The following is a 20085-nucleotide window of genomic DNA, read 5'->3' on the forward strand; positions in this document are numbered from 1 at the left end:
TTCTTTCTGTGCCAAGCCAAGCCATGTCGTTCCAGCTTCACCCAGCCAAGGTCTCCGGCTTCCCAGCACAACGGGTGGTGACAGAGCAATGCAGAGACAGAGCAGCAGAGGAGAATTACACGTCGCCAGACACCCATTGCACTCTCGCAGCCTGTCAGGGGAGCAATGGCCAGGGGAAAGGGTAGGTCACTGACGGGACAGGAGGAAACATCAAGAGAGGAAAGAAAGAATGATCTTCAGAGCACGGCAGGAAAGGCACAAGAGAGGAAACATCGCCCGTCTGACCAAAGCGTTGTTGGCTACTGTATAGTACAATACTTTCCAAAAGCTGTCCGTGTATGTTCCTCCAGCATTTCTCGCGTGTAATATGGAGCATCTTTGTTCTTCTCTACCATCTCATCAATCATTTTAATGAGGTCTGCAACCTGCTGTTTCCTTCTCTGCTCTGCTGCTATGTTGCTGAAAGCAATGTACCTATTTCCACATTTTCCTTCCATCCCCCTGAGGTTTGTTTCACTTTAAACGAAACCGTGGATATCATCTACACTCCCAAGATCTTCTGCTCGGGTGAATAACAGGATCATGTACTTCTGTGCTTCAGTATGGAAAATCTTTGTCACCCACTCAGCCACTTCCACCGCTTCTTTACTGGTATCGGCCAGTTGCATCACCAGGATGATAGCATGCACCCCTCCATAGAAGTGACGAAGAGCATTTCCAATCAGTTCAGCTGTTTCCTTATTGGCTCTCTGGGTGTCAAAAAGGCCAGGAGTGTTGCTAATGGCAATTTCGCTTCCACAGAGTGAGGCAGTGTCTGCACTGTAGCTCTTGGTCACTGAATCTGCTGACACCATAGTTTCAAATGCTTTCTTCCCAAGGATGATGTTCCCTGTTGCACTCTTCCCACTTCCAGTTTTGCCCACGAGCAGGATGTTCAGCTTGGGTCTTGGGGGAACAACCAGAGACACGTGTCTGAACCCCACGGCACTGTGGTGTCCGGACATCCCCTGCACGCCACGCTCCCAGGGGTGAGAAGGAAAGGCTTTCTACTGCAAAATCACAACTTTAATTCTCACACTGAGATGCTGCTGTGCACAAGAGGGGATGGGACAAGACAGAGGCTGAAGCTGTCTCCCAGCAGCCAAAGCAGGGCTTGCTCAGCACCGCCAGCCCTGCCCTTCTGCTTGGCTCTCCCACAGGAGGAAAGTTTGTGCTCCAGGAGGAACGTAAACTCAGACAAAGGCTGCCCTGACTAAAAGACCCTCTGGAAAATGGGCCAAAAGCAGCCAAGGCAGGACAGAAGCTGGCAGAGGGGGGGTTTCCCACCCCATGCTGCATGCTCACAGGTAACCAGCACAGCTCACCTCCAGTAAGAGTGAGCCTGCACAGAGCCGGGAGCAGCTCGTCTGGGCTCGGTTTCAGACAGCTGGTGGTGTGCCCCCCTAGCCCCAAGACTAGCTCCAGCTTCCCCTCCTGCCTTGACACCACGGTGTGGGCAGCCCACAGCCCCAAGGCCCCAGCAGCAGTCCCCTGGGACCATCAGGAGCAGCATGAAGGCAGAAAGAGAAAGCAGAAGTGCATGCCGAAGACCCCAGCAGCCCAGGAATGCACAGAGTGTTAAACGGCCGGGCTGAAGCACTCCCTTTACAAGAAGTCACGTGCTGAGCCAAAAACACCCACTGGATTCTGTGCTGGATCACCGCAGGCCCTCGGCCTGCCCTGCACGGCCACAGCAGGGCCAGAGCTGGCTCAGGCACAGAGATAGCGAGGTTTTGGGGCAGGACTTTGCACCCTGCGCTGTGCCTCAGGCGGTAACCAACGGCTGCTGCCCCATCTGCCCTGAGCCTGGCACAGCACAGCCTAAGGAGTGGGAAGAGGAGAGGCAGCCTCGGGAAATCCTCGAGCCCGTGGCCTCCCCAGAGGGCCCACGCACCGCGTGCTCAAGCATGCGTGCTCATGCTCCTCATGGTTTAATCCTAGTGCAATGATGGGGTGGATAACATAAACTGTGGCATTACGTATAGTAAGCACAAAGGCAGTAGCCATGTTAACAATGGGATCATAGGTAAAATTTACCAGAGTCCACCAAGATTGGAATTTCTCAAAATCATTGGCATTGTCCCAAACAGTCTTTTGGACTTCAGCCGGAAAAATGCCTTCACTTCCTTCCCTAACGATCAAGGCAGCCGTTGCCTGAATCCATAACTGTGCTTGTATACGACAAAGAGCTAAAGATGCATTATCTTGAACCATACTAAGTGCATCTATTATTAGTTTGTGGTCTTGGTCTTCAGCCTTTTCCCATCTCGGTAACACCTTTGAAACTCGTTCCATTAATCATTCAGCACCCTATTTTAGTTTCATCCCCTACAGTTCTTTGGTGTGTCCATTCTTTCCCTATTTTTTGCCATTCTTATAATGTATATAAAAGGTCACCATTTGTTCACCAAATAACCACAACTGCTAACTTTCCATTAATGCTCTATCCTCTGTTACAGCTTCGGACCAAGGCCACTAACCATTCTCTATTATCCGTTCCTTGATCTTAATTGTGGTGAAGCACCTTGTATAGTCCTTCCCACTGTGGCTTCAAAGTTTTCTCTACAAGAGACTTAGTTACCTCTCAGGCTTTGGCAGTCCTAGTGGGGAAAGCCTCTGGCCATCCTGAAAAGGTATCTGTCTGTTAACACCAGTAAATATCGACACCCCCCTTTTCTTGGAAGTTCAGAAAGGTCAATTTGCCACTGTTGCCCGGGCCCATGGCCTTTTCCAATTTGACACAGTTTTGGTTTGGGGGCAATGTTGGGGTTAGTCTGTAGACAAAGATCACATTGTTCAGTTATTTGAGTGATGGTAGCATATAAGGTTCTGGCAATATTTTTTTTTTCAATTAGATAGTTATACAAAGCATCTATTCCCCAATGTGTTTTCCGGTGTTCTTTCTTTACCAGTGACCGCAATAAATTGGAGGGGATGACTAGCTTCCCTTCCTGTCTTTGGTAATAGTCCATCCCTCTTGGTTATATTTTCCCTTCTGACCTTCGATTAATTTTCTATCCTTTTTGTTATATACAAGCTTACCCTCGAGGAGAATTTGCCTGTCTGGAATCAGGGCTCCCTCAGTTGCCACCTCACCTTCTGCTGCTTCTTTTGCCTCTCTGTCCGCCAGATGATTTCCTTCCTCCAATTCTGAGCTCACCTTCTGGTGTGCCTCAGTGTGCACGATTGCTACCTTTTCAGGCAGCTGAACTGCTTCCAATAATCTCATTATTTAGCCCCTATAGATGTCTGTTTTCCAGATTCTATTACGTCTTTGCAAGTGGTAACTGCATACCCAGCATGTTGTTTTCCACTGATGACGTAGCTGCTCATCAGTATGTTCATCATGATATTTTCACATCATCAAAAGGAGTGTCCTTCAGATCTGGACGTCTGGAGTAGGTAGCTTCAATGGTCTCCAGGCAGTCATGGTGTACTGGCTCCCCTTGGTTTCTGCTGATTTCAGGAGCCTTTGTGGGGAAAGCCAGTGACCGCCTTCCACTTCCAGCACTGTGGACACTGTGTGAGACACTAGCACAGTTATCTTCTGTCCCAAGGTGAACTTGCGTGCTTCCTGGATATTTAGCACCACTGCTGCAACAGCTCTGAGGCTTCCCAGCCATCCCCTGGCCGTAGCATCCAACTCCATAGAAAAATAAGCAACTGCCCTTCGATAGGGGCCCAGGTCCTGTGCTAGTGTTCCCAGGGCAATCCCGTGTTTCTCATGGGAGAAAATGAAGAACAGTTTCTTTACATCTGGGAGTCCCAGAGCTGGAGGTGACATGAGGGCCTTCTTTAGTTGGTCCTAAGCTCGTGTGGCCTCCTTTGTCCATTGGAGTTCCCTGTTCCCATTTGCAATGAGTACATTCAGCAGTTTTACAAGCAATCTGTAATTATAGATCCACAGTCTGCACCACCCTGTCATTCCCATAAAGGTTCGCAGTTCTTTTATTGTCTCAGGTTTTGGGGTTTAACATATCACTTCTTTACGATCTTGCCTCAAGGTCTGTTGTCCGGCACTAACCTCATAACCCATGTAGATCAACTTAACCACCTGAGCCTTCTGCTTCGATACCCTGTACCCCTGTAGTCCCAGAAAGTTTAGGAGGCTTGCCATCCAGGCCATGCATGCTTATGTCTGGGTGGCTATTAAGAATCATAGAATCATAGAATATCCTGAGTTGGAAGGGACCCTTAAGGATCATCAAGTCCAACTCTTGACACCGCACAGGTCTACCCAAAAGTTCAGACCATGTGACTAAGTGCACAGTCCAATCTCTTCTTAAATTCAGACAGGCTCGGTGCAGTGACCACTTCCCTGGGGAGCCTGTTCCAGTGTGCAACCACCCTCTCTGTGAAGAACCCCCTCCTGATGTCAAGCCTAAATTTCCCCTGCCTCAGCTTAATCCCGTTCCCGCGGGTCCTGTCACTGGTGTTAATGGAGAAAAGGTCTCCTGCGTCTCGACACCCCCTTACGAGGAAGTTGTAGACTGTGATGAGGTCTCCCCTCAGCCTCCTCTTCTCCAGGCTGAACAGGCCCAGTGCCCTCAGCCGTTCCTCATACGTCTTCCCCTCCAGGCCTTTCACCATCTTCGTAGCCCTCCTCTGGACACTCTCCAACAGTTTCATGTCCTTTTTATACTGTGGTGCCCAGAACTGCACACAGTACTCGAGGTGAGGCCGCACCAGCGCAGAGTAGAGCGGGACAATCACCTCCCTTGACCTACTAGCGATGCCGTGCTTGATGCACCCCAGGACACGGTTGGCCCTCCTGGCTGCCAGGGCACACTGCTGGCTCATATTCAACTTGCTGTCTACCACGACCCCCAGATCCCTCTCTTCTAGGCTGCTCTCCAGCGTCTCATCGCCCAGTCTGTACGTGCAGCCAGGGTTTCCCCGTCCCAGGCGCAGGACTCGGCACTTGCTCTTATTGAACTTCATGCGGTTGGTGATTGCCCAGCTCTCCAACCTATCCAGATCCCTCTGCAAGGCCTTTCCACCCTCAACAGATTCCACAACTCCTCCAAGTTTGGTGTTATCAGCAAACTTGCTCAAAATACCTTCTATTCCTACATCCAGATCGTTTATAAAAATATTGAAAAGTACCGGCCCTAAAATGGAGCCTTGAGGGACCCCACTGGTGACCGCCCACCAGCCTGACGCAGCCCCATTTACCATAACCCTTTGGGCCCTGCCCGTTAGCCAATTGCTCACCCATCGTATGATGTTTTTATTTAGCTGTATGGTGGACATTTTGTCCAGTAGGATCCTATGGGAAACTGTGTCAAAAGCCTTGCTGAAGTCCAAGAAAATCACATCAGCTGGTTTCCCTTGGTCCACCATATGGGTGATTTTATCATAAAAGGAAATCAGGTTAGTTAGGCAGGACCTACCCTTCACAAACCCGTGCTGGCTGGGACCAATGACTGCTTTGTCCCCCAGGTGCGCCTCAATAAGTTCGAGAACCATTTTCTCCATGATTTTACCAGGCACTGACGTAAGACTGACAGGCCTGTAATTGCTAGGGTCTTCTTTCTGACCCTTCTTGAAAATAGGCACAACATTTGCCAGCTTCCAGTCTACCGGGACCTCTCCGAATTCCCAGGATCGTTGAAAAATAATTGAGAGAGGTTCTGCGATGACGTCCGCCAGCTCTTTCAGCACCCGGGGATGAATCCCATCTGGACCCATGGACTTGTAGGGATCCAGGTGGAGTAGCAAATCCTGCACACGTTCAGGGGCGGTTGGGAGTTTGTCATCCCCACCGTCCCAGTCCTCCAGCTCAGGGCACCCTGGGTCCCGAAGCCCATCATCGGCATTGAAGACAGAGGCAAAGAAGGCGTTAAGCGTCTCTGCTTTGCCTATGTCATTGTCTGTGAGGAGACCTTCCCTATCAAGGAGCGGCCCTATGTATTCTTTAGTTCTCCTTTTTCCATTCACATATCTAAAAAAAAACTTTTTATTTTCTCTCACAGACACAGCCAGCTTCAACTCTAGGTGTGCTTTAGCCACATGAATTTTCTCCCTACAAACACAAACAGCATCCCTGTATTCTTTCCATGTCACCTGGCCCTCCTTCCAGTAGCGAAACACTCTCTGTTTCCGCCTAATCTCCATTAGAATGTTCCTGGTCAGCCACGCAGGCCTCCTGCCCCGCCTGCCTGACTTGCGATATTTAGGAATTGCCTGATCTTGTGCTTCTAGGAGGCATCGCTAAAAGCATGACCAGCACTGGTGGACATCGAGGCCTTCAAGAGCAGTTTCCCAGGGGACTTTGCTGACTAGTTCCCTGAGCAGCCTGAAGTCTGCTTTCCCCATATCTAGGGATGAGGTTTTGGTGGCACTTTTCCTTCTGTCACCGTAAATTTTGAACTCAACCACTTCATGGTCGCTATGACCGAGGCGGCCACCAATCACCACATCTCCCACCAGACCCACTCTGTTTTCTAGCAACAGGTCTAGGAGGGCACCTTTCCTAGCTGGCTCCGTTAGCACCTGCACCCAGAAGTTATCATCTAGGTGCTTCATGAACCTCCTGGACTTGCTCGTGTCAGCCGTGTGGCACTCCCAGTTAACGTCTGGCAAGTTGAAGTCCCCCATAAGGACAAGGGGAGTTAATCTTGAGGCCTCTCTTAGTTCTGTAAAGAATAATTTATCGACGCTATCGTCCTGGCCAGGCGGTCTGTAATAGACTCCCACAACAACATCCCCTTTATTCGTTCGTCCCTTGATCCTAACCCAGAGGCTCTCAACTTTGCCATTGCCAACCTGAAGTTCCACACAGTCCAGCCCCTGCTTCACATACATCGCCACCCCACCACCTCGCCTACCCTGCCTGTCCCTCCTGAAGAGCCTGTAACCATCTATCGCAACACCCCAGTCACAGGACTCATCCCACCAGGTTTTGCTTATGCCGATGATGTCGTAGTTGCGGGACTGGGCCAGTACTTCTAGCTCACCCATTTTATTCCTCATACTGCGTGCGTTCGTGTAGAAGCACTTCAGGTGCGTCTCCTTACACTCAGCACCTTGCGGATCTGACTGAAGGACCTCACTGGCACACAGCCCCTCTGATTCTAGCGTACCATCCCTTAGGTCTTCACCGGCGTGCCTGGTTTTAGCCCCTTCCCCCTTCGACTCTAGATGTCATCTACGTACTGCAACAGCCTTCCTTCTCCTGATGGGGCTTCCCAGGTCTCCAAGTCCTTTGCAAGTCCGTCTCCGAACAAGGTGGGTGAGTTCTTAAAGTTCTGAGGCAACCTTGTCCATGTGAGCTGTGTTTTGCGCCCACTCTTAGGGCCTTTCCAATCAAATGCAAAGATTTTCTGACTGGCTTCATGGAGAGGGAGGCAAAAGAAGGCATCCTTCAGGTCTAAAATGGCAGACCAAGTTAGCTCTGGTGTTAAGCATGTTAATCAATTATCGGGCTAAGTCCTTCTCTATCTTCCTTTTTCAAGGGGTACTGTTGAAGTGCATTTTTTGCCTTCCCTGGTACATTAGATCGTACTCTGGAAAACGTTTGACTTAGGATTTCCTCGCTAATTTCCTCTTTGGTCTCAATAGCTGTCAATATCAAACTCAACACTTCCACGTATCTTTGATCATTTACCTCCAGAATAATCTCCCCATTTTTAAATGAAATGTTTGCTTGTAATCTTTCCAATAAATCTCTTCCTAGGTGTGACTCCGGAGAGTTGAGCATGTATAGGAACTTGTGAATGCCCCACTGTTTCCCATACTTATATTTCAATAGTTTGCAGAAATATGCTATTCCAGATTGTCCAGTAGCCCCCTTCACTACAATGTAATCATTCCCCACTGATACTAATGCTTTATTTAAAACTGAGTATGTTGCTCGTGCATCTACCATAAGTTCCACCTCTTTTCCCTCCTTCTCCGGCTCCATTTTTATAACCAGTGGATCTGCTGGGGTAGATTTCCTGGTCCTCTTCGGTTGTCTTTTGCATGTGCGACCTTTGGGTCACTAACGGGCTTGCGCTTAGTCGGGTCGCTAACACACCCGGTGTGTGCGTGCTGCCTGAGTGTGTGCATGCAGGAAGTGGTTGTACAGCCAAGGGTAAACGCACGCACGCACCCACAAGATCGCTGCACACCCCGTGAGGCAGGGAGCAGCGTTTGGCAGCCCCGCACCCCGTGCCAGGGGCAGGGCACGTTTCTGCCAGCCCCGCACAGCCCAGGAGCAGGGGCCGCAGGGGCAGGGGAGCGTGGCTGGGCCTCGCTGCACCGTGGTGGCAGATGGGGACAGCCCGGGCAAGGGCTGCTCCTCCTCAGCTTGGGAGGGGTCCCGATGCCTTGGGGAACGAGGAGCTGGCAGGGGAACTCAGATCGGTCACTGGCAACCCTTGCAGTGCTTTGGGAAACCTGAGAGCTCGCAGAGGACGTGCACGGCCCCAGGCTGGAGCAGGAGCCTCTCCCCAGAATTGCCATCAGTTCAGTGCCCTTGTTTGGCACCTGAACCTCCTGGCAATACAAATTGCCAGGCTGAGGCACTCCCTTTACAAGAAGTCACGTGCTGTGCAAAAAACGCCCACTGGATTCTGTGCTGGATCACCCCAGGTCCTCCGCCTGCCCTGCACAGCCCCAGCATGTGTCTCATCCCCCCAAGGGACTCTTGGTCAGGGGGTGTAGGGATAGGACACGGGGTGACGGCTTTAAGGTAGAAGAGGGTGGGTTTGGGTTAGATCCGAGGCAAAAATCCTTCCCTTTGTGGGTGGTGAGGCCTGGCACAGGCTACCCCCAGGAGCTGGGTGCCCCATATTCCAAGAAGAAGGGATTTGGAGTGAGGTTTTGAAACATGAGATTAGAAATTAGTGACTGATTAAGAATGAATATGTGGGCAACACCCATTGCTTGATATGTGCTACATTTGCGATTTGCCTGTGCTGCACATACGCTTCCAGATAACAGGAGCCCCTGGGACCCTGAGAACCAGATCGAACCAACCATGTGGTTCGGACTGTGACCAAGGGCTCAGAAATAACGAAGACTGTTCTTAAAAAAAGGGACATCGAACATGCAAGGCTTCAAAATAACAGGAACCCCTCAGATCCGGAGAATTGGACCAAACCAATCCTATGGCCCAGATCGTGACCAAGGGCTCAGAGAGCATGCACAAAGAGATAAGGTGAAAAGTTCAACCCTGATGAAGACATCTTACTTCATCCTCACGACCCTCAGCACCCACCACCAGAAGGCACCGCACAAGCGCAGATGGGAGGAGTTTATGGAAACGACATCTTGTAGCTAATTTTAATACTAAGCAGGGACAGGTTATGAATATGTATAGGCATACTCGGAAACCTCATGCATATGTAAAACTTTACTGCATGTAACCAAAGCAAGTTGCCGTGTGGGGGACTTCAACTTCCCTGACATATCCTGGAAGCACAACACAGCCCAGAGAAAGCAGTCTAGGAGGTTTCTGGAGAGCGTGGAAGATAGCTTCCTGACACAGCTGGTTAGTGAATCTACCAGGGGTGGTGCCCCGCTAGACCTTCTCTTCACAAACAGAGAAGGACTGGTGAAGGATGTGATTGTCAGGAGCTGTCTTGGGCAGAGTGACCACGAAATGGTGGAGTTCATTATTTTTGGTGACTCCGGGAAGGGGACCAGTAAAACCGCTGTATTGGACTTTTGGAGGGCTGACTTTGACATGCTCAGGACACTAGTTGGTGGAGTCCCTTGGGAGGCGGTTCTGAAGGGCAGAGGGGTCCAGGAAGGCTGGGCGCTCTTCAAGAGGGAAATCTTAATGGCGCAGGAGCGGTCTGTCCCCATGTGCCCAAAGACGAGCCAGCGGGGAAGAAGACCAGCCTGGCTCAACAGAGAATTGTGGCTTGAGCTTAGGAGAAAAAAGAGAGTTTATAATCTTTGGAAAAGTGGGCAGGCCACTAGGGAGGACTATAAGGATGTAGCGAGGCTGTGCAGGGACAAAATTAGGAAGGCCAAAGCTCATCTGGAGCTCAATCTGGCTACTGCCGTTAACAATAACAAAAAAACGTTTTTATAAATAAATCAACACAAAAAGGAGGACTAAGGAGAATCTCCATCCTTTACTGGATGCGGGGGGAAACTTAGTTACAAGAGATGAGGAAAAGGCGGAGGTGCTTAATGCCTTCTTTGCCTCAGTCTTTAGCGGCAATACCGGTCGTTCTCTGGATACCCAGTACCCTGAGCTGGTGGAAGGGGATGGGGAGCAGGATGTGGCCCTCACCATCCACGAAGAACTGGTTGGTGACCTGCTACGGCACTTGGATGTGCACAAGTCGATGGGGCCGGATGGGATCCACCCAAGGGTACTGAGAGAACTGGCAGAGGAGCTGGCCAAGCCCCTATCCATCATTTATCAGCAGTCCTGGCTATAGGGGGAGGTCCCAGTTGACTGGCGGCTAGCAAATGTGACGCCCATCTACAAGAAGGGCAGACCCGGGGAACTACAGGCCTGTCAGTTTGACCTCAGTGCCAGGGAAGCTCATGGAGCAGATCCTCTTGAGAGTTATCATGTGGCACTTGCAGGGCAAGCAGGCGATCAGGCCCAGTCAGCATGGGTTTATGGAAGGCAGGTCCTGCTTGACGAACCTGATCTCCTTCTATGACAAAGTGCCGTGCTGGGTGGACGAGGGAAAGGCTGTGGATGTGGTCTACCTTGACTTCAGCAAGGCTTTTGACACCGTCTCCCACAGCATTCTCCTCAAGAAACTGGCTGCCCTAGGCTTGGACTGGCGCACGCTTTGTTGGGTTAGAAACAGTCTGGATAGCCGGGCCCAAAGAGTTGTGGTAAATGGAGTCAAGTCCAGTTGGAGGCCAGTCACTAGTGGCATTCCCCAGGGCTCGGTGCTGGGGCCAGTCCTCTTTAATATCTTCATCAATGATCTGGACGAGGGCATTGAGTGCACCCTCAGTAAGTTTGCAGATGACACCAAGTTAGGTGCGTGTGTCGATCTGCTCGAGGGTAGGAAGGCTCTGCAGGAGGATCTGGATAGGCTGCTCCGATGGGCTGAGGTCAACTGCATGAAGTTCAACAAGGCCAAGTGCCGGGTCCTCCACCTGGGGTGCAATAACCCCAAGCAGAGCTACAGGCTGGGAGATGAGTGGTTGGAGAGCTGCCAGGCAGAGAAGGACCTGGGAGTGATGGTGGACAGTCGGCTGAATATGAGCCAGCAGTGTGCTCAGGTGGCCAAGAAGGCCAACGGCATCCTGGCTTGTATCAGAAACACTGTGACCAGCAGGGCTAGGGAGGTGATCGTCCCCCTGTACTCGGCTCTGGTGAGGCCGCACCTCGAGTACTGTGTTCAGTTTTGGGCCCCTCGCTACAAGAAGGACATCGAGGTGCTCAAGCAAGTCCAGAGAAGGGCGACGAAGCTGCTGAGGGGCCTGGAGAACAAGGCCTACGAGGAGCGGCTGAGGGAGCTGGGCTTGTTCAGTCTGGAGAAGAGGAGGCTCAGGGGCGACCTTATTGCTCTCTACAGGTACCTTAAAGGAGGCTGTAGCGAGGTGGGGGTTGGCCTGTTCTCCCATGTGCCTGGTGACAGGACGAGGGGGAGTGGGCTAAAGTTGCGCCAGGGGAGTTTTAGGTTAGATGTTAGGAAGAACTTCTTTACTGAAAGGGTTGTGAGGCACTGGAACGGGCTGCCCAGGGAGGTGGTGGAGTCACCATCCCTGGAAGTCTTTAAAAGACGTTTAGATGTAGAGCTTAGGGATATGGTTTAGTGGGGACTGTTAGTGTTAGGTTAGAGGTTGGACTCGATGATCTTGAGGTCTCTTCCAACCTAGAAATTCTGTGATTCTGTGACTTTGGTGGGACTACCCCCTGTGCTGCCCAGTGCTGAATAAACAAACCTACTGCACAATCTTAGTGACTGTGGAGTCAGTTTCCGTGAATCAGTTTGCCAAAGTCTCCCGTGCTCCCCCCATGGCGGTAACAAGGCCGATGATGGTCACCAGGCTGTCGGGTCACTAACACACTTGGTGTGTGCGTGCTGCCTGCTGTGTGTGCATGCAGGAAGTGGTTGTACAGCCGAGGGTAAACACACGCACCCACAAGATGGCTGCGCACCCCGTGAGGCAGGGAGCAGCGTTTGGCAGCCCCGCACCCCGTGCCAGGGACAGGGCACGTTTCTGCCAGCCCCGCACAGCCCAGGAGCAGGGACTGCAGGGGCAGGGGAGCATGGCTGGGCCTCGCTGCACCATGGTGGCAGATGGGGACAGCCCGGGCAAGGGCTGCTCCTCCTCAGCTTGGGAGGGGATCCCGATGCCTTGGGGAACGAGGAGCTGGCAGGGGAAGTCAGCTCGGTCACTGGCAACCCTTGCAGTGCTTTGGGAAACCTGAGAGCTCGCAGAGGACGTGCACGGCCCCCAACTAGAGCAGGAGCCTCTGCCCAGAATCACCATCAGTTCAGTGCCCTCGTCCGGCACCTGAACCTCCAGCCCTGAGCCTGAGCAGTGTGCGGGGTCCGTCCCAGCCCCTGACCGCGGTGCAGGCTGCAGCTGCCTCGTCTCCTGCCCCTTCTTCTGTCAGGGCTCTGCCTCCAGTCCCACCAGCAGCAGGAACTGCTTGGAAAATAAACACAGATCAACGGGGGAGTTAAATAACTCTGAGGCTGGATTGTTTCTGGAGGAATTACAGGAATTACAGGAAGTAGCGTTAGAGTTGCCCGCACCTCCAGGGCTGCACAGAATCGAAACCAAGCTGGGGGCTGGTGCGGGAGGAGCCGGTGCTGCCCTTGTGGCATGAGCACAGTTCTCCAGGCTGACACCGGCCATCTCCGCTGTCACTTCCTGGTGGCTGTGAGCGTCCCGCGGGGACAAGGCGAACGCCAGCACAGGACGTGCAGGAAGGTATGAGCGGGAGGCCAGGGGCCGCGAGGCTCCGTGCCGTCTGGGAGGGCTCTGAGGGGGCCTGGGGACCTGGCGCAGGGCAGTGGGAAGGGGCTCTTCCCCAGTCCCCTCCTCTCTTTCCCTTCTCCCCACTCCTCGCTCCCCATGGTCTGTGTAGCCCCAGCCCCAGCCCAGGGTTGTCCCTGGGCACTGTGCTCAGCCCCACGCAGGGCCCCGGCTGCATGATTGTCACTGCCCCGAGGGTCCCTGCCACCAACACTGTCTTCCCCCGTGCCTGTAATACTGTGCAGACTGAGGATGAGACTGAAGAAACAGAGCAGCAGTTCTGTTTCCCCACAGCACCTCATTGCTCCAGCTGTTATTTTGAATTTCTGTTCCTTGCTGCTGTGTCCGTGCACTGCTGTGGCTGCACACATGGCAGCGTGATACAGGGGATCCCGTCTGTCCTGGTGCCACCACAGCCTGACCCAGCTGCAGCCCCCGACCCCTTCCCACAGCAGGGGCACACAGAGCCCCACAGCCTCCAGTTGCCAGCAGCGAGGTTTCGAAACCATCCCCACTTTTAATGAAAATCCCTTCTGCTGTCAGTGATGCTCCCAGCATCTGGGTGCCTGCTGACGGAGCCCTGGGTGTCTGCTTTTGTCTCTACAGCCAGGCCGTGTCCATCCATCGTGTCTATTTGCAGCCCGGGCTCGGCAGGGACTTGGAGATGAGGCTGATCCTGGCCGGGAAGGCTGGTGGGGGGAAAAGCGCCACAGGGAACACCCTCCTCGGGGAATGTGTCTTCGAGTCCAAGCTGTCCACCCAGCCAGTGACCGTGAGCTGTGCGAGTGCACAGGGGCACTGGGATGGCGAGGACTTCACGGTGGTTGACACGGCCGACATTTTCAACCCCGGAGGTGCCAGCAGTGAGGTGCACCAAGAAATTATCCGCTGCATCAGGCTGTCCTCCCCGGGCCCCCACGCGCTGCTGCTGGTGACCCAGCTGGGCCGATTCACCAAGGAGGACGAGGAGGCCGCAGAGAGACTGCAGGACATCTTTGGAGCTGATGTTTTGCAGCACACCATCGTCATATTTACCCGTGCGGAAGAGCTGGGGGAGAGATCTCTGCATGACTACGTGTCCTGTACTGACAACAAAGCTCTCCACAAGCTGATCGAGAGATGTGGGAACAGGTACTGCGGCTTCAACAACCGGGCAGCTGGAGCCGAACGGGACCACCAGGTCATGGAGCTGATGGGGATGGTCCGCTGCATGGTGCGGGTGAATGGGGACTGGTACTACAGCAATGAGATGTACCTGGAGCCCATTTTAACAGAAGAGAAGGTGGCGTATCACATGGCGAGGTACAGAGCAGGCAGGATAAAGAGCGCGCGATTCAGCTGGAGGCCATCCCGGAAAGTTGTCCTGGCTTGTGGGCTGATTGTCCTCATCATTATTGTGATTATCCTGGGTATCCTTATTGCACGGCTGTGATGAATCCCAGCACCACAGAGCCACTGAACGCCTGGGGCTGGAGGCACCTCTGCACCCTGCGTGTTCTGTCCCTGCCCAGGCAGGGTCCCCAGCGCCGGCTGCCCAGGACCGTGTCCACTGGGTGTTGGACATCTCCAGGGATGGAGACCCCAGCACCGCTCTGGGCAGCCTGTGCCAGTGCTCAGACAACCGCACAGCAAAAAAAGACTTTCCTGATATCTCAGTGGGCATCCTTGTGCCTCCAGCAGTGCCCATACCCTTGTGTCCAGACTCTGGGCACCCCACCAGGCGTTCACACACACAGACGAGACACCCAAGTCCCAGTGTAATGGAACCAACTCTCCCTTGGAAATGAAGAGGAATTGTCTATTTTTATTGAGCTTCCCTTTAATCAGTTATCATATATGTAGTGCAGGACAAAAAATATGTTTAACTTTTAATCCAGGCTCCCTTTGTTCAGGGACAGAATGCTCCTTCTGGGAGAAACCAAGGAAAGTTGCCAATAGAAAGTAGCCTGAGGTTGTGCTTCGGTGATGTGTGGCCATCGATGGATAAAAGGGGTTAGGGTGCTTCATCGGGGAACACCACCAAGGACCCCCCACAGAAAGGAAGACGGGCCTGAAAAGCAGCCATTAAGAATGATGCCGCATGAGCACAAAACTCAGGTAGATTAGAATGAATTTGTATTAGATCGCTAGAATAGTCATGAATTTAATGTCTCCATGGAGCCAGGAAGTCGACATCAGCTGTGCTTGATGTGTGGAAACTGCACCAAACTCTGAGGCCTGAATAAAAGCAATCTCTCTCCTGAGTGCGTGCGAATGGGCCTATTGCACACCAGGTGAAGGATCATAGAGTCATAGAATGGTTGGGGTTGGGAGGGACCTTAAAGATCATCCAACTCCAACCCCCCTGAAACAGACAAGATTGCCTCTCACCGGATGAGGTTGGCCAAGCCCCATCCAGCCCGGCCTTGAACACCTCCAGGGATTGGGCATCCACAGCTTCTCTTGGCAGCCTGTGCCAGTGCCTCACTACACCGACAGTGAAGCGTTTCCTCCTAATGTCTAGCCTAAAGCTATTTTCTTTTATTTTAAGACCATTCCCCCTTGTCCAGCATAATCCACGCGAATAATTTTTTTTTCTCCATCCTCTTTATTAAAGCCCTTTAAGCTCTGAAAGGTTCCAATGAGATGTTCCCAGAGCCTCCTCTCCCACAGGCTGAACATCCCCATCTCTCTCAGCCTTTCTTCATAGGAGAAAGGATCCACTTTTTCGGTCAACACCAGCACCTCATTGTCCTTGCTGAGCAATTGAACGGATGCCCATGTCTTCCTGCACACGGACCGCTCTGAGGTACGGATGTGGGCCCCTGGCAGCCAGCAGGAATGCACAGCCCTGCCCTTGGCCCCACACTCGGTCCCTGTGCATCCATGTGTGCGGCAGGAGAGGAGGATGGCAGAGCCCCACTTGACATGCCAAGCCAAGCCGTGCCATGCCAGCTGCAGGAACTGAGCGGATCTCTGGGCCTAGTCATGCCTGCCTTATGGCTGGTGCCCTTCCCCACAGCCAATGTCCCCAAGAGTTGCCTGGGTGCCATGGGGCAGGGGACACTTGGCTTTCCTCCGTGGCCTGCAGCTCAGTGGAAGCAGCACAGCAGAGGGCAGAGCCATGACGGCTCTCGGCCTACCCATGCTTTGCGCTGGGCACAGGGCCTGGGGCTCCTGCTGGCACATGCCCGGAGCTGGACAGGTCCCGAATGCAGTGCCATGAAGGCAGGACATCCAGCAGCATCGCCCTGCCGGAGCCCAGGGCCGTGCTCTGTGGACATGGGGCTGCTCCTGAGCTCTCGCTCAAAGGGCAGCTCCCTGGTCTCACGTCTGTGCTGGGTGGGTGCTGAAGCCCTGGTACAGGCTGCCGTGGTATCGATTTCAGACAATTTCACAGTAGCTGCAACGAAGGCTAGTATTAAGAGGGTAAATAACAAAGTCTGCCAGGTGCAGATAGGAAAGCAACCCCTTCCTCCCCCTCAGGGAGGAATTGCAAGTCCTGAATTCAGAACAAGGTGTGCCTGGGAGGCGTTGGACCTGGCTGAGCAAAAGCTTATCAGTAAACAATGCACACATACTGGTTATGTACTGAGCGTAAAACCAAACTGCCAAGTTAATGTACAACTCACGGATGTGAAGCATGTACCAGTTACTCACTTTGCAATTACAAATCATCATGAAAAAGATTTCAGGTTTTGATCTTTTAAAGGGATGGCCCCTGCCAAGTTGTGTTTGAACATCACCCCAACCCCAGTCTAATTAGAGGAACTCCCCTTAAAAGGGTGTGGGAGGAGTATAGAAGTGTTGTCAGGGCCTGCAGGGATGCGACAAGGAAGGCCAAAGCCCACCTAGAGATGAAGCTTACAAAAGAGATAAAGGATACTAAGAAGTTGTTTGTTTGTTTGTTTGTTTGTTTTAAAGTATGTAAACAGTAAAAGGAAGACGAGGTCCTAGAGAACAGGAGAGGTGCCTGAAGACTGGAGGACAGCCAACGTCACTCCCGTCTTCAAGAAGGGCACGAAGGAGGATCTGTGAATCACAGAATCACAGAACTGTAGGGGTTGGAAGGGACCTCGAAAGATCATCAGGTCCAACCCCCCTGCCAAAGCAGGTTCCTCAGAGGAGGCTGCCCAGGTGGGCGTCCAGACGGGCCTTGAATGTCTTCAGAGAAGGAAACTCCACAACCTCCCTGGGCAGCCTGTTCCAATGCTCCGTCACCCTCACCATGAAGAAGTTCCTTCACATGTCAGTACGGAATGTCCTGTGCTGTAACTTGCAGCCATAGCCCCTTGTCCTATCCACACAAACCACTGAGGAGAGGTTGGCTACATCCTTCTGTCCCCACCCCTCAGATATTTATATACATTGAGGAGACCCCCTCTCAGTCCTCTCTTCTCCAGGCTGAACAGCCCCAGGTCTCTCAGCCTCTCCTCACAGGGAAGATGCTCCAGGCCCCGTATCCTCTTTGTGGCCCTCCTCTGGACTCTTTCCAGGAGATCCCTTTCTTTCTTCTACCGGGGAGCCCAGAACTGGACACAGTACTGCAGGGGAGGCCTGACCAGGGCAGAATAGAGGGGGAGGATCACCTCCCTCGACCTGCTGGCCATGCTCCTTTTAATGCACGCTAGGATCCCATTAGCTCTCTTGGCCACAAGGGCAGAGTGCTGGCTCATGGTCAACCTGTCGTCCACCAGGACCCCCAGGTCCTTCTCCTCAGAGCTCCTCTCCAGCGGGTCATCCCCCAGCATGTACTGATACTTCGGGTTGTTTCTTCCCAGGTGCAGGACTCTACACTTGCTCTTATTAAATCTCATTTGGTTTCTAAACTACTGGCGAAACTACAGGCCAGTCAGTCTCACCTCTGTCCCTGAAAAGGTGTTGGAGCAGCTTGTTCTGGATGCCATCTCCAAGCGACTGGAAGAGAAGAAGAAGAGGAGTGGTCAGCATGGATTCACCAAGGGGAAGTTGTGCTCGACCAACCTCGTTGCCTTCTATGATGGCATCACCAGCTGGGTAGATGGGGGGAGAGCAGTGGATGTCATCTACCTTGACTTTAGCAAGGCTTTCGGTACTGTCTCCCATGACATCCTGATAGCAAAGCTGAGAAAGTGTGGGATAGAGGAGTGGACAGTAAGGTGGGTTGAGAACTGGCTGACTGGCTGAGCTCAGAGGGTGGTGATCGGTGGAGCAGAGTCCGGCTGGAGGCCTGTGACTGACAGTGTTCCCCTGGGGTCGGTGCTGGGTCCGGTCTTGTTCAACATCTTCATCGACGACCTTGATGAGGGAATAGTGTCTGCCCTCAGCAAGTACGCCGATGACACAAAGCTGGGAGGAGTGGCTGACACACCAGAAGGCTGTGCTGCCATTCAGCGAGACCTGCACTGTCTGGAGAGATGGGCAAAAGAAACCAAATGAGGTTTAATAAGACCAAGTGTAGAGTCCTGCACCTGGGAAGGAACAACCGCATGTATCAGTACATGCTGGGGGCATCATTTTTAAAGAGGAAAAAGGAAGACCTGGTTAACCACAGGCCAGTCAGTCTCACCTCTATGCCTGGCAAGATCATGGAGCAGATCCGGCATATCATGCCTGACAAATCTGGTGGCCTCCCATGACAGGGTTGCAGCACTGATGACTGGGGAAGAGCAAATGACATCATCTGCCTGGACTTGTGCAAAGCATTTGACACTGTGCCCCCACACTGGAGGGAAGGGATGCCATCCCGAGGGATCTCGACAGGCTTGAGAATTGGGCCTGTACGGGCCTCATGAGGGTCAACGAGGCCAAGTGCAAGGTCCTTAATCTGGGCTGAGGAAATTCCAAGCACAAACACAGGTTGGGTGGGGAGTGGATTGAGAGCAGCCCTGAGGAGAAGGACCTGGGATGGTGGTGGAGGACAAGGGGGAATGGTCTTAAAATAAAAGAAAATAGTTTGAGGCTAGACATTAGGAGGAAACGCTTCACTGTCAGTGTAGTGAGGCAATGGCACAGGCTGCCAAGAGAAGCTGTGGATGCCCCATCCCTGGAGGTATTCAAGGCCAGGCTGGATGGGGCTTGGCCAACCTCATCTGGGGGGAGGCAGCCTTCTCTGTTTCAGGGGGGTAGAGTTGAATGATCTTTAAGGTCCCTCCCAACCCCAACCATTCTATGACTCTATGATCCTTCACCCGGTGTGCAATAAGCCCATTCGCACACACTCAGGAGAGAGATTGCTTTTATTCAGGCCTCAGAGTTTGGTGCAGTTTCCACAGATCAAGCACAGCCGATGTTAACTTCCTGGCTCCATGGAGACATTAAATTCATGACTATTCTAGCGATCTAATACATATTCATTCTAATCTACCTGAGTTTTGTGCTCATGTGGCATCATTCTTAATGGATCCTTTTCAGGAACTTCTGCGCATGCCTTCCTTTCTGGGGGGTCCTTGGTGGTGTTCCCCGATGAAGCACCCTAACCCCTTTTATCCATCGATGGCCACATGTCACCGAAGCACAACCTCAGGCTACTTGCTATTGGCACCGGGGCTTGCTTGGTTTCTCCCAGAAGAAGCATTCTGTCCCTGAACAAAGGGAGCCTAGGTTAAAAGTTAAACATATTTTTTGTCCTGCACTACATATATGATAACTGATTAAAGGGAAGCTCAATAAAAATAGACAATTCCTCTTCGTTTCCAAGGGAGAGTTGGTTCCATTACACTTGGGGCTTGGGGTCCCGTCTGTGTGTGTGAACGCCTGGTGGGGTGCCCAGAGTCTGGACACAAGAGTATGGGCACTGCTGGAGGCACAAGGATGCCCGCTGAGACATCAGGAAAGTCTTTTTTTGCTGTGCGGGTGTCTGAGCGCTGGCACAGGCTGCCCAGAGCGGTGCTGGGGTCTCCATCCCCGGAGATGTCCAACACCCAGTGGACACGGTCCTGGGCAGCCGGCGCTGGGGACCCTGCCTGGGCAGGGACAGAACACGTGGGGTGCAGAGGTGCCTCCAGCCAGAGGCGTTCAGTGGCTCTGTGGTGCTGGGATTCATCACAGCCGTGTGATAAGGAAACTCAGGGTAATCACAATAATGATAAGGACAATCAGTCCAAAAGGCAGGAGAGCTGTCCTTCAGCTGAATCGCGCGCTCTTTATCCTGCCTGCTCTGTACCTCGCCATGTGATACGCCACCTT

At 52.6% G+C, this 20085-nt stretch overlaps 1 protein-coding gene across 1 annotated transcript in view; it reads left to right on the forward strand.

Moving 5' to 3' along the window:
- The window catches only part of LOC137852042 (uncharacterized), a 75855-nt gene that overhangs the window by 20213 nt on the left and 35557 nt on the right, over nucleotides 1-20085 (forward strand). The window contains exons 7-8 of the mRNA XM_068673289.1: nucleotides 12656-12894; nucleotides 13550-14368. Of these exons, the coding sequence (XP_068529390.1) occupies nucleotides 12656-12894; nucleotides 13550-14368 (1058 nt within the window). The remainder of the gene's footprint in view (nucleotides 1-12655; nucleotides 12895-13549; nucleotides 14369-20085) is intronic.

Source organism: Anas acuta, chromosome 2, assembly GCF_963932015.1.
Source record: "Anas acuta chromosome 2, bAnaAcu1.1, whole genome shotgun sequence".
In the NCBI taxonomy this organism is placed as follows: Eukaryota; Metazoa; Chordata; class Aves; order Anseriformes; family Anatidae; genus Anas; species Anas acuta.